The sequence below is a fragment of the Hippoglossus stenolepis genome, chromosome 15 (genome assembly GCF_022539355.2).
Source record: "Hippoglossus stenolepis isolate QCI-W04-F060 chromosome 15, HSTE1.2, whole genome shotgun sequence".
NCBI lineage: Eukaryota > Metazoa > Chordata > Actinopteri > Pleuronectiformes > Pleuronectidae > Hippoglossus > Hippoglossus stenolepis.
This window is the reverse complement of record NC_061497.1, coordinates 6,343,789-6,358,513: the sequence shown is the minus strand read 5'-3', so window position 1 is coordinate 6,358,513 and position 14,725 is coordinate 6,343,789. Positions and strand designations below refer to the sequence as shown.

Sequence of the window (14,725 nt, the reverse complement as noted above, 5' to 3'; positions counted from 1 at the left end):
TGGCTTTGATGGAGTCAGTTTCAATGCTTTGATGCTTTGAAGAGGAGGTCGCCTCAGATACAGCACACAGACTTGCAGGTACCCCCAGAGAGGAAGAGGAAGAAGAAGGATACTGCGTACCTGTTTTACACGTGGAACTATTTACATTTCAGACTTTTGTTTTCACACGGATTGTTTACAGTAACGGTCAAAAATAATGACTATTTACCTTGGCGTCTTCATAGTTTTATCCTTTCTAATATGGATAAAATGCATTTACCGTCGACAGCGGCGAGCTTTGTTGAAGTCGTTGAAACATTTATCGAGCAGGGAAACAGTCGGATCTGATATCAGAGCTCTGGTTGTTACTGCGCATCCGGATGATGAATGTATGTTCTTCGCGCCAACGATTATACGACTCGTGGAGTTGAATGCCAGCGTCCATTTGTTGTGTTTATCTGAAGGTACGGTGACAACACAGCGGTGGTTACACAATAATCACACACTAATGAGTCAATGTAAAGTTAGGGGACGAATTGTTATGGGTGTGGTCTGATGCTAACTAGTGTTAGCCAGTCTTAGTTACATGTTAGACTCATGAGAGTTAAAAGAGAATAACAACAACACCTTTAAAGGAGGCAGAACATCACAAAACATCACAAACGTGTAGCTACAGTTTATGTACATTATCTGTCTCTGGTTTAAGGATTCCTGGGTCTGATTTATACATCATCATGTTGGCATGTGAGGTGCTAGAGACAATTCTACTCTACTGTGCACTGGTTTGATCTCTTAGGGCCTCCTTGCCTTAAAGTGGTTAAGGATAAAAGCGCAATTATTGCTGTCAATTGCTGAAAACATACAGAGCTGAAAAACCTTTTTATTCATTCGATTGAAACAGAGCACATTGATGATGATAAGTTTACTAAAAATGTAAATATTCTACAGTTAAAGAGTTAAATGAATCACACTTTACCTCTGTTGTCGCTAGGCCGTAAGAAGCAGAAAAAAACCATCAAAGTCAGATTGATACTTTACACGTAACAACTACAGACACCATTATGCTAATGTTCAAAGCAAGAAAAGGACAAAACACATGACACTCAAGCTTAAGTAAAAGTTATCACAGCTATTGTTTTCCATTAGCCATTGTTTGAGATGACTTTGATGACTCCAACACTTACCTCCCTTTACTGGCTGCACAGTCTCTCCAAATGTGTTACACCCACATGACACCATACAGTCCTGTTGAGTAGTGCCATTAGTATTGTTGCCAGTGCCAGTGTCGATGATGTTGTGTCTTTTAGATAGACACAACATCATCAACCTAAACAGTGTCGAACAAATTTGTGTCACACGATTTTCAACCGCAACCATGTTCATTTTCATAAAAACAATGCTCTTTAATCAAGATAAATTTTGAGCCACATTAAAAGTGAAATACAAATGTAGTCATTTTTCAGTAGAAATATCCAACTTTGTCACACAGTCTAATGAATTTCCAAAAACGGGGACATTCCTTATCGTACTCGTAAAAACATGTCTACCCAGAATTTAAATCAGCACTCCAAACTTGTGCCACTTTTTCATTTAGTTCCAACACAAGTGATGTTATATGATATTTCAAATTGAGATGAATATTTCACAGAGACAGAATTCACTAGTTTTCCTTTCATTTTGTCTCCAAATATTCCACAGGAAACTACTACAATCAAGGAGCACAGCGTAAACAAGAACTTCTCAACAGCTGTGCCGTGTTGGGGATACCGGTCTCCAGAGTCACCATAGTCGACCATAGGTGAGCAGCCTTCTGCACCAAACACACAACATACTGTATATGACAATATTTCACTTGTGTGCCTTTGTAATGTTGACAGCACTGTATTTGTGTTGCCTATGATGTGTGATGTTGAATGTAAAGATCTGTGTGTTAAACATGATTGTGCCGTCTATTGCAGTATTGTTTAAAATAGACTAATTATTAGCTATAAAAAATATCTCATAGCAAAATGTGCCTACTCTGTCTTAAGTTCAGGACTCAGGTCTCAGCATTTCTGCCTGGTTGAGCTTATCAGTTAGAGCTGACCACAAATCACACTCACGCTACTACAACAGAGGCAAAACAATGCCAGTTTAAAAATACAGTACATGTTATCTTTTTGTGATCTGGCTTCAATAAGCCCAATATTGGCTGTCCTGGTAACCTCTACTATGATACTGGATATCAAATGGATCTTTTATGGCTACAAGCACGTTCATGTGAAAGAACTACATGGTTCTAACGATGTTGCTAGCAAACAACATAATCAGAACCATGAAAAAGATATTAATATGATATGAGAGGAAACGCTGATACCTGCAGGTAAATTCAGTTGTAGCAACATCCACAAGTGATATTCAGCAAAAAAATGTAAACAGTATGATCAAATAGTTAGAATAGAAAAGATATTTTTTATTAAATTAAATTAGGCTAAGGATATACTGTCAATAAGAACAGTATGTCTTTCTTACAGAGTGAGTAAAGTTATCTTCTCTGATGATAAACAAACTAAAACCATAAATCCTGCTTCGTAAAACATGCCTCTGATCTAGTCTGGTCCATTGCATCACGTTTGTGTGTAGCAGGGGAAATAAATGAGATGGCATTGATAGGTCTGATCTGTTGGACACAGAGCCCCCTAAAACCCCCCTATCTACAGTATAATCAAAATCTACACTTCTAGTAGTGTATCCTTCTCTAAAATTATAATTAAACAAGTTCCAAAGTTTTCCCCAATGCAAACTTTACATCAGTTTTTTGAGTTTACTAACTTATTTTAGTGGGACTGGGTTAAATTCCTTGTCATGTTTGCAACACTGAGCTGTTTGTTTGCTCCGAGCAATCTATCAATCTTTTTGACAGTTGTGATGGATCAGTCAATGTCAGTTATCCTGATTTGTGTGACTGTTGGGCTGGTTAATATGATTTTTGGCAGCGAATAAATTACTTTGTTTTCTCTACTAAATTAGATTATTAGATATTTTGGGGGTTTCCCAAATACAATCCCTCATTTAATAGCATCTGCTTCACCAGGTAGCTCAGATTTGCATTTCGATTTGCCGGTTACATATTTAAGTGTCAATGGATTTTAGTTATAGTTTTTTGTCTGGGTAAACCTTTGAGCATATCTTCCTCTCAGTGTTATGAATGAATGGTGCCACTCTGTGTCAGTGGTTCCCTAACAAATGCAGTGTTAAGAAACATTCTGGCTTTTGTATGTTAGCTTATTCATCTCAGTTCTCCAGGGAAATCCATAAAGAAAATGATCAAATGAGAATATATCACTTCACTTAATAAAATATTTATTTTTTTAAATGCCGTGAACTATATATAGAAACAGATACATTTTTCTTAGTGTGGCTATAAATGCCGCCAAGTTGAAACAAACTTAATCACAACCATTGTCATTTCATGTTCAAAGTGGCCAACAGAACTCAGAGACAGCACTTCAAACTTTATTGCTGTTCCTCTTGTGTTTTTTTCTATATTTTGTTTTCTTGTTGATGCAGCTGTACGGCTTTCAGTCCCCACGGCTCTGGATATTGGCAAGGTCAAGTTACAGAGAAAATAGTTGTTAAAGGTGTTGTTGAAAAAGCAGGATTTTTTTTTCCCCCCGTGGAATGGATCAACCCTGCAGCTTCCCCTGAAAATGTTTGGAGTTTCTAAGAACCTCAGGGCAGTGTACATGTGAGAGTGTGCATGTTGGCTAGCCAGGAGAGCTGTATGAACTGTGGCACTAACCTGGAACTCACAGTAATAAGCTGGCAGCCTGCCGAGGTCGTCTGCCCCAGCGAACACTGCTGCTGTGTGTGTGTCCCTCTACTTATATCGTTGTGAGGACCATTTTAAGCATAGACGCTACAGAGTGAGGACATTTTTAGAAAGTGAGGACATTTTAATGGGTACTCTCTTTTCAATGGGCTGTTTGAGGGGGTAAGACTTGGTTTTAGAGTTAGGGTTAGAATTAGGTTTAGGTTAGGGTTAAGCATTTAGTTTGGATGGTTAACGTTAGGGTATAAGTGGCTAGGGAATGTATTATGTCAATGAATGTCCTCACTAAGATAGAAGAACAAACTGTGTGCGCATGCGTGTGTGTTTGCATACTTGTCTGTGTGTGTCTGTGACATCACAGTTTTATCATCTTGTGCACACAGAATATAGCTGAACTTTGATCTCAGTGCTGTCTGCACTTCTGTTTAACTGGAGTGTTGCCCATTTTCCCTTTCTGTGTATTCTGTTGTTTGCCCAAAACACACACCTAATCAGAACTTTGAGAGCTCTCTCTCTCTCTCTCTCTCTCTCTCTCTCTCTCTCTCTCTCTCTCTCTCTCTCCCTCTCCCTCTCTCCCCTCCTCCTCTTGTCCATGTCCGCTGGAGCCAACTGCCAAAGACTGTGGATAAATTTTGGCAGCCCTCTGAGCGCTGCTAATGTAGGTCATTCCAAACAGTTTTTCTCTTTGTGTGTCTTTACATGGTTAGCGAGGCTCTGGCTTTTTGCTCTTAACCTTCTCTGGCCACATATGACCTGCCTTGTTTTTCTCACTGGTCATTTTATTGTGCAAAAAGGAGGAAAAAGGGAAAAGGCAGTGCAAAATCAGTTGGCAAGTTCATTATACACACAACACAATACAGGGTGGAAAAATAGTGCTTCAGCTATAGGCAAACCTTAAGTGTTTGAAATAAAGTCAAGCGAAATGTCTTTAAAAATAAGGACCTTGTCTTAACGCAGATCTTTCTGCATGGGCAAAAACATTTGCCTCCGTTTTGTCTGCCAAACTACACTAACCAGGACATGTGCTCTGCATTGGAAAGTAGGCCTTGTCTGTTTCGTTGTAAAAAAAAAAAATCCATCTTAATGAGTCAATTTGTCTTGTAACGTCACTTAAAACCCAGCGACATCGTCCGTCCTAACCCTCTACAAGAGTGAGGAAAAACTGCCCAAAAAACACCCCAAACATTTAATGTGAGAAAAAAAAAACGTACAGTATGTGAGGTATCCCTCTCCCAGGACAGACAAGTGCATTAGATGTTCATAACAATATAACAATATTCATAACATTCATGTGAAAAGACAGCGTTTAAACAGTGTTTTAAGTATTAATGCAGGGGGAAATGTCTAACAGAGATGAATGGAGCAGCAATGACAATTGTAATGATAGCTGTATGGTCAGTAATAGTTATAGTAATAAACAGGTTAGAAACCACTGTGTTGCAAATCATCTTATATCAAGAAATACCTGCCACTGTCTGCATACAAGTAAACGAACATCAAGAGATGATCAGACCTAGTGAAACTGTATTAAAAATTAGCAATAAATGTTGTAGTAGTCACAACAATACTAGATGAATGCTAACTCTTTGCATTATGGGGAGTTTCTATGTACTTTCGTCTCATTCATTACGGTGGTGTGATGCACTGACGCCACTGGAAGTTTACAACAGAAGTCAAGGACACAGAGTGTGGGTTATGTTTCCTGATGACAGATCTGGGTGAAACTTTCCCACTCGTAACTGCAGCCCGGCTCTCCAAGATGACAAGAAAAACACGTGGATTCTGTTGTAAAATAGGCTTTTCACTTTAATGCACACTGAATAGGACAGCTGTGTTGACAGTATCTGGGGCTCCAGTGCATGTTGGGGCCTTTGTGATCAAGCTGGATCTGAGCACGCTCTGCTGCCTCTCCATTTGCACTGGCTTGACCTCTGTCTGCTCCCTGGACTCCATTATAGCTGCAAAGATCCAGCCATTCCACTCCTTCATTACATTATCCATCAGACTGAACTGAGGCCTCTCAGCCATCACATGTCTCAGTAATTCTAAAAATGTCTCTCTGTCCCTGATAACATACCACTAACATGTAAAAAAAAAACCTCAGCAACCTTTAAAAAGGGAAAGTAGAATTTACTGCAGTAACACTCTACTTCCCTTCCCCCCAACACAACATTTAAATATACATTGATCAATGGTAAAAAATAGCCCGGGCTGATTTATAACCACATGGCAGGGCGCAGTAAATTATGGAGAGATGTTCCAGCCCTGCCACTGACCTCAGGCTGTGCTTTTATCCCAGATACATTTGTCACTACCACACACTGGCCTCTGCACAGTAAAACAGTTCAATTCCCAGTTATTGAATTTTGCAGGCAGCAGAAAACTCACATTAATCACATTAGATTGCTTTTGTTCTGACTTTTTTTCTTTTTTTTAACTAACATTATTTCCTTTTACTTTCCTGACAGCTCATTTCCTTAACATGCCAGAATATTAGCAAAAGTTTGTAACTCATTGGATGGAAACAAAAACATATCTATTGCTGTTGTTACTATAGTTGTTACTACCTTATTACACTTGGATATTGTGGGTGTACTGTAGGCATTTAGGGGCATCTCAACCATTCCCAGCAGGACATATAATCTGACTGTGTGGACAGAAGTCTGGCACTTTCACAGCCCTGTGGTCCATGTGACCAGACTAAACAAGCTCTCTCTCTCTCTCTCTCTCTCTCTCTCTCTCTCTCCCCCACACACACACACGCACACACATGCAGAATCCCCTGACTGGGCCAACGTTCAACAGCTGCATATAGATGCCTGCAAGCAATTAGACATCCATATGCAAAGCTAGAACAGGGAGGCAGGGAGGTTACTTTAGGACATTTTGTACTGTTGCCATGGCGAAGTTGACACTCAGCCTGCATCCTGCTTGAGAAAGGTCAGGTGTCTGATATCTTTTGTTCATTTTTCTTTTTTCCCCCTCCTTGCCGACTTGTGCTTAGCTACGGTTGTCAGGCTGTAAGACATAATAATATATTATAAATAAATAAATGCAGCAGAGCAGAAGAGACTGAGTGTTAAAACATGAGATGCAATGAAACTGAATATTTGGCTAATTCATATGATGCAATTTGGCACAAACTATTACATGTTTCCATCAGCTTTTTTAGCTGACAGACATGGGGACATTGAGGTTGTATTTTATTAATTGAGGCAGCATTTAGCATCTCTTCAGATAAGACAACTTTAAATTTCAAGAAAACATGCCCTCTCAGCCTTTACAATATGTCGGTCACTGGTAGCAAAGTGTCCCAGCAACACACTCTGGCAATGACAGACAGTTTTAAACTATCTCTGAACCTCCAACTCTCCGCCCCTAATCCCCCGGACATTGCCGAGCCCTCCATCCCACCCCCCACTCCCAGAGCCCTGACCCTCACATCGCAGGCAGCCAATAGATTTGTGGCCTAATCCATCACTTCCCTGCACCGGCTCAACCGTCCTGACTCATTGTTTGCCACGAAGGGGAGGGGAACAACTGTTGACACACACCGAACTCAGCTTTATGCACTTTCAAATACATACATGCACTATCACTCGCACCAACCATGGGCCTCCCCAAGTGAACAACAACACCTCAAGTCCTTGATTCTGATCCTTTCCTTGTCAAACCAGCACCTCCACTGTTATGCAGTCATTTCAGTGTTTCTTCAACATAGTGCAAAGAATTGATCTACTTAAAATGCAACCCTGAGATCTTTTCCTTTTTGTGTGAACTGTTGTGTCCGAGTGTGTTTTTAAGCTCTTCTCGTGTAACAGACTGGTTTCTCTGGAGTTCATGAGGAACAGTCATAAACAACCACATTATTATTTTCTATACTGAGAAAAGAAAATATATCAGCCTAAAATGGCGTCTGTGTATGTAATGTAGGCTCAGAGCTTGAGCTGGTCAGGTGTGTGTTCTCCATGTTGTCTCACACCTGCAGTTTCAGATGAGCAGGATGCTATGAGGGTTTCCTGACCCTTAACCCCCAGACTTCCCTGCATGCCCTCGTGTTTGCATTCCACAGCAGCCTATTTTCAAACGCATGGGTTAAATCTGCTCTGTGCAGAAATCCTGTGCTTTAGACAGGAATGAGACGGTTCAGCCTCAGAAACATTCAGTGAGGTTAGGTTGCATAAACTGTTTCTGACTCTCAGTTACAGTGGAGTTATGGTTGTATCTCAAGCTGTCTCACACATGAACTCTGGAAAATGCCTGGACAAGTGGGCCCAGGCATTCCCCGGCTTTGCCTTTCATATATGAAGAACGCAGCAGGAGATTGTCTGAGTCAGATGCATTAACAAGAACAGGAAAACAGAACAACAAACAGAATTCAGGTGAGGGGTGGCGTCTGGGTAGAGCACACAGGAGGCAGGCTATTGTGTATTAATTCTGCTACGAAAAATCACATGTTTTTGATTACAGCACATCAACACCCACTTCAGCCCTTATCACCAAAAGCTCTTCAATCTTTGCATCTGTCACATCATCAAAATGGCCACACGCTCGTGGTGAATTCTCCGGACATAATCCTGCTGTATATTCACATTGGCTCATTTGGACACTCTCTGGAATTATTGGCAGGAAAACCTGGAGCAGTTGACGTAGGGCTACAGGAAAGCCAAAGTAAGACAGTTTGTTGGCCAAGACATGTCATTGTCCAATGTCTGGAACAACTGACATTTGAGTTTTCACATCCAGGCCCTCTGGATAATTTCAGGAGAATATCCAGAGTTCAGTGCATGTCTTAAAGCAGCTTCAGTAAAACACAATATTCATATTAACTTTGATAACCAGATTCTCTTTCTTTGCTCTCCAGAAAACTTCCAGACGACCCCAAAGCCGAATGGAGCATCTCTTTGGTCTCCTCTCTAATTGTGAAGCACATTAGAGCCCATTCCTTCAACATGGTATGATGTTAATACAGTTTCTTGCCATTCTGTGAAAGGATCCTATATTGTTTTGTTTTTACTATATGTTTTGGCACACTGCTAGTTCATTATCCTAGTTCCACTGTGGTCTGGGTAATAATCCTGTCAGCCTCTCTTTTTGTCCAGTGCAGACTGCATTTTCAGCCTCCCTAAAAAAAACAGGGGAAATGGTCTCTGCTGCAGGAGAAAGTTTGGATTTAGTTTCTGAGATTCTTATCAGCCCCAGAGCAGTTCTGAGCTATTAGCTACTGGGAATGTGGCAAATTTAGAATTAAGGAATTTTCATCCAGTCTATCTCAACAAGGAAAAAAACAGTCAAACAGCTTGATGAACAGAAAATACAGCAGCAATTGTAAAAGAAAACAAGTTCTTTGGGTTGATAATTAGGAAGTACAGCTGAGTTCCTCCGTCCTTTGGATGCTGATCTCTTTTGTCATCAAAGACAGCAACAAACACACATCCTGCCTCCTCCCATCCTCTCAAGCTCAACAGTAAAAGTGCTTCCAGACAATTAGAGAATCATGTCAGTCTCACAGCAACATCTGCTCTGTATTTTAAAACAGTGATGTTTACACACAACCAGATGTGAAAAGTTATTAATTTCCCCCTCTTTTAACCAGATTGTTTCAGTATTCAAACATTATACCATTGTTACATTACATTTCATTTAGCTGACGCACTGTCTCACTTTTACTCTGCAACCCAGCCCAATCTAACAGATTCTGGGTGTAGTAGTTTACTCATAATATGTAGTGGTTGGGAGTTTAAACTTATGCTTGATTGTAAAGACATAGTCATGGTAGAATACGCCTAAGCATAGCACATGCCAAGTCTTTAGTCGAGCACTTTTTCTTTCCCTTTGACCTGATTCTTTTTTTTACTTGCTTCCTCCAGTGTGCAAGCATGCACACAGAAAAGGGCTTTTTAAATATCAGTTGTCAGCTGCCAAGCAGCTCCACAGTCAGACACAGAAACCCTTTAACTAACCCTACCAGCATCTGCCCCTCTGTTGTTGCCTCAGTTTATTTAATTTCACTCTTAGATATCCTGACTCTGGCTCTTCACCCGTACAATGAGATATTTTGTTGTTTCAGGTGCTGACCTTCGATGGAAGAGGAGTGAGTGGCCATGCCAACCACATAGCCATCCATAAAGCTGTAAGGTACAGCCTGAACTTTAAGGCTTTGCCATCAGAAAATCGTATAAATTTAACTTAGAAAGGCTATCTTCAGGGATATGATGTGGCTCACACACATGCACACAGTAACCAGCCTACTCCATAATCGTAAAAGGATCGTAAAAGGAAAATGAAGAACATTTAGACTCACATCAACATCCATATCTCCAGATCCTTCACCACAAGCACACATGCTAAGACAAAAACACACACACACACACACGCACACACACACACACACACACACCATGTTTTTCAGAATTGGTCTCTTACATAGCTGAGAGGTCATCCAAACAGTCCTGGCTCTGCTCCCAGAGAGCAGCAGTAAATCCTGTCCCTGAAGTGGTGAGGTGGAAGGGCAGCTCTGGTTTGGTGAGGCAAACCAAGCAAGTTACATCCGACTATTGGTTTTAAAAAAGTGTTTTGCTCTGTGAAGTGTACATTGCTGTCCCCATATTGCACTGATTTTCCCTCACTGGGCCTATATAGTTCTGTCAAACTGTGGGCCTCATCTGTTCAAAATATGTATGCTCTTCAACTCACATATCCTTATTCCCATTAGGATGAAACCCATAGGGATTTGAATTTATGCTCCTAATCTCAGCAGTTTGCTGTTGGGTTTTGTTTTCCTCCATATTTTAAAACTATTGCATATCGAAATGTAAGCTTGACTAACACTTGAAGAACTACAATCCCCTTAAATTGAATCAAACTGCAACACATTTCACACACTCTGAAGGAATTGAAAAATGCCTTATCAGCGATTGGAAGTCCTGGATCCATCACCTGATCCAGATCTGCGCCAAAATGTAATTAGTTCCTCCCTGACCTATACCATATACTATATATATATATGGTATGGAAGTATGTGTGTGTGTGTATATATATATATATATATATATATACGTCCACCGAGTTTCATGGAAATGCGTTCAGATGTTTTTTCGTCATCTTGTTTACACACAAACAAACTGACAGGAGTGAAAACATGATGTTGTTGCTACACTGAAAAGAAACCTCCAGCAGTCAATACAGCATGACCCCAAAACACACATGGTGCTAGATTTGCTGCAACACTGAGTTTACAGCGACCGACTTTATATCCATTTGTGTTGAAATCAGTTTAACCAAACTTAAATCACAGTTACATATTGTAAGTAAAGCATGACATGATTGCTACTTAATGCAAACCTGACAGGGTTTGTGTCAGTACAGATGTATAATCTCTGTGACAGTCATGTTTGCATCCTGGACATTTTCATTGTGTAACATTGTGTTTTTCTCTCCTTCTACAGCCACCTTGCTTCCACTGGACAAGTACCTGATGGTATGTTTGACATAAAGAAAACTTTAAAGAAGTTTATATTTTCAAAATCTGTGAGCACAGTGTCACAGATTGGATTCACTGGTCACTCTTGTATTGTTTCTACTACATATATGAAGTGCAACGATAATGAGTACATGTGCTCATAATTGTATTAATATCTAAACTTTAAGGGAAGAGCTCAAATCAAATATACAGATCTGCCTCACAGCTAGACAAGACAGGAAGAAGAAGCATTACCTTGCCAGTCTGCATTTTTCACATTGAGAATCCTGGAAAGGACTCTGAACACACTGGGCATTTTGTTAATGTACAGCGCCCTCTTCTGATCAAAACGGTTGCGTGAGTCTTGTGTCTTTTAAACTGTTTGGTCTGCTGGTGGCAGCAGAAGGCCAGCTGGATACTAGAAAGAAACAGTTGTATAGCAAATGTTTCTTTTACAAGTGTGTGCCCACGAACTAAATATAATGTCAATCCAAATGTTCATGATTTTGACTTTCAGTTGCCTTGTCTCATGATGACTCCCATGGGGATTTTTTAAAAATAGAATGTGAAAGGGAAAGTGGGACAGTGAGGGGGGTACATGTAACAGGAAGGCTACTTTGCTTGTAAGGAAAACATTCAGTTCCACAGAGTTTGCAGACACCATGATAAGAAACAAGCATCCCATGTAGTTAATCATACATGTGATCTAAACTGTTCCACCAGGCTGTTGAATGGCTTCATCGTCCTAGCAACAGCAAACACACACTTTATTCAGGACAAAAAGACTTTGTTCTTCCTTGAACCCTGTCTCTGCAGTGAGCAATCCTGAAAACATGCACACAGGTTATACATTACCAGACAGAATCTAACCTGCTGGCCGGTTCTCCCTGTGGCCTGTGGGCGAGGCTGGAGAGAATTAGGCTCAACGTGACTGTAATAAGCCTCCTCACCTTGCAGAGCAGTGAGACTCCCTGCTCATTACCAGCAGCTTTAAGCTTCTTGTGCTCCACAAACTCCTGCTGCATGACAAATGTTACAGTCGAAGATGCCATTACCATATTTGCAGTCTGTGCTTGCTAATAGAATCCGATAGTTTTACACTTAACTCCCGTACTGTGGTTCTTACAACCTATAACACAAAGGGCAGCTTGAGTTTGCTACTTTGAGCATGTCCTGATTAACTGTCTGCTGCTTCAGTGAATGTTTAAGAACATTAGCAGCTAACTGGGTCTCTGTCTCTTCTCCCAGACTGCTGTTTGCTCTCCCTGGTGACCGTCGGCCTCCTCAGGAAGTATATCTCCTTCCTGGAGCTCCCCCTCAGCTGGCTGCTCTCCTCGTGTCTCTGCTGTGTTATAGGCTCACAGGGCTACAGGAAAGCCAAAGTAAGACCATTTGTTGGCCAAGACCTGTAACTGTAGAGTCTTAGAGGGCAAACATCATTTAAACTGGTTCAGTATTTGTGCTGAAAAAGCCAGAGTGGAGATGAAGTTAGTAAAAAGAGACGCTTCACTAAAGTGGGGAGCTGAGTTTAGATTATCTTATTAAGCTTATATTACATTAATACATTTACACTAGATTTAAAATTTGTCACCTGTTATTTAGCTCGGAAATACATTGAGGTAGAGACAATTTACAATATTGCTGAGTACAGGGAATAAACAGTGCTGCCTGCCTGTTTGCACTGTTTGCTTATTCATGGCTGGAAAATGTGCAATAATGCCTACATACATATTCCTACAAAGTATACACTTTGGCTTTACCCTTTCATCCTCAAAAATATATAGTATTACACTATTGTATTTAACTTTTTCACATTAAGCCCTTTTTACTTTATTCTATTTAGATTTAATGATTGCCCTCATTGTACTGCTGTCCTGACCTGTCCTTCTCGTCCAACACTTTTCATTGTACTGTTGATCCTGCGATAACTTACAAATAAAACTTGAAACTCTTAAACCTTTTTGAAAGTAAAGAAAACGTTCCAAGACACCAAGACCAACCAAATAAGAAGCAGTAAATTTAGCAAAATGGCAAAAGCAAGAGCAAAAGTAAAAGATTCGGGAATAAATACAGTTCATAACATTTTATTTAACATTTTATTCAAAACAAATGAATCAGCTAAAACAAGAAAAGCTTCAGGTAAAATAAAGTGACATTAAAAACTGTTTCCAGTGTTCAGTGCATTTTTTAAATGTCACCATCATCTAAAACAGAAAATTATAATCTCTCTTTTTCTTGTCAGGCTGCAATGCTCTGCCATCGCACTCAACTCCTGTGGTTTCGACATCTGTACGTCGCCTTCTCGCGCTACATGTTCATAAACACATTCCAGATGATCCCACAAGGACCAAAGAACCTGAAGATCTATTAAAAGTTTGTTCCGTCCTGATGCACTGATTGTTACACTAGCCGTGAATTTACTAGCTTTTTTACACATCTGATGAGCTGTTTGGCTCACAGTGAATAAAGATGTATTGTTTATTGGCTAAAGTAGCCTGAATACTGTTTTTCACAAGACATTCACAAAAGAAGCTGACAGTCGTTTTTTAAATGGCAACAATAGAAATGTCTGTTGCCTTGTTGCTATAGAAATGTCTTTATTGTTTTCAGTCATTACACTGTATAAAAACACTAAGCTTGGAAACAGGGTCCAAAATACTGTACAGTATATCTCGTGTACTACTGATTAAAACATTTTTTGATTCGTGTATGTTATCCTGTTATTTTCTTTCCCTCCACTGGGTCCGGTGCAGGTCTAGACATGTCCCTGATGCTCTTGTGAGCTTGCATGCTTTCCTCCCACTTCTCCCCACAGAATGTCTCCACTGTGGAACTTTGCACTGTACCTGGATCCAGACAGTGTGGAGCAATGCCTGGGAAGAAAAAACCATAGCAACAAAGGGCCATTCATTTGTTTGCATATAAACAATACAGTCCACAGTCTGCAGCACATTTCAGCAACAATTTGCTGAACCGTTTTACCACCTCAGATTTCAGTTGGTGCAAAATATTAGGCTTACAGTCTTTGCCTGAGGTCACTGTTAGAGTCTTCAAGTCCCATTGTAAACATTTCTCTTTATATGAGTATATGCCATGGAAGAAGGGCATTAGACAGCAGACATGTCAGCTTGGAGTAAACACGACAGGAGGATGTTGAAATAAGTTTACACCACATGTGACAACGTGTCAGGGGCGTACCATATCCATCTGGGTTGGAGCGAGGTGTGGAGAAACTTTGAACTCCACAGGTTTTACAGAAGGTGTGTTGAGCAACATGAGTGTTGAATGTGTAGGTCGTCAGACTATCCAACCCCTGGAAAGACATTTTAAAAAATAACATTATTTGCTTAAAATGTTTATGAGAGTTTAAAGTTGTAATGAAAAGCATTGTTTCCTACCTGTAGGAGTGTGAATTGATTTTTTGGAACAATGAAATGATGGTGTTGTTTCTTTGTGCAAATGCTACAACTGGA

General features: G+C 40.2%; 1 protein-coding gene across 1 annotated transcript; it reads left to right on the top strand.

Moving 5' to 3' along the window:
- The first annotated feature begins 41 nt into the window (after positions 1-41).
- pigl (phosphatidylinositol glycan anchor biosynthesis, class L) lies at positions 42-13,960 on the top strand. Its single transcript, XM_035179064.2, has 7 exons — positions 42-443; positions 1,678-1,777; positions 8,655-8,745; positions 9,861-9,928; positions 11,239-11,270; positions 12,501-12,634; positions 13,495-13,960. Exons 1-7 carry the CDS (start codon positions 197-199, stop codon positions 13,621-13,623), a joined length of 801 nt encoding a protein of 266 aa, XP_035034955.1. The 5' UTR covers positions 42-196; the 3' UTR covers positions 13,624-13,960.
- The last annotated feature ends 765 nt before the right edge of the window (positions 13,961-14,725 follow it).

What these genes read in the sequence shown, in the direction of transcription:
- pigl (XM_035179064.2), top strand. Translation starts at nt 197, where the DNA reads ATGACTATTTACCTTGGCGTCTTCATAGTTTTATCCTTTCTAATATGG. An exon ending in TTTGTTGTGTTTATCTGAAG is followed by an intron (nt 444 to 1,677) that starts GTACGGTGACAA and finishes AATATTCCACAG; the next exon opens with GAAACTACTACAATCAAGGA. An exon ending in CACTGGACAAGTACCTGATG is followed by an intron (nt 11,271 to 12,500) that starts GTATGTTTGACA and finishes CTCTTCTCCCAG; the next exon opens with ACTGCTGTTTGCTCTCCCTG.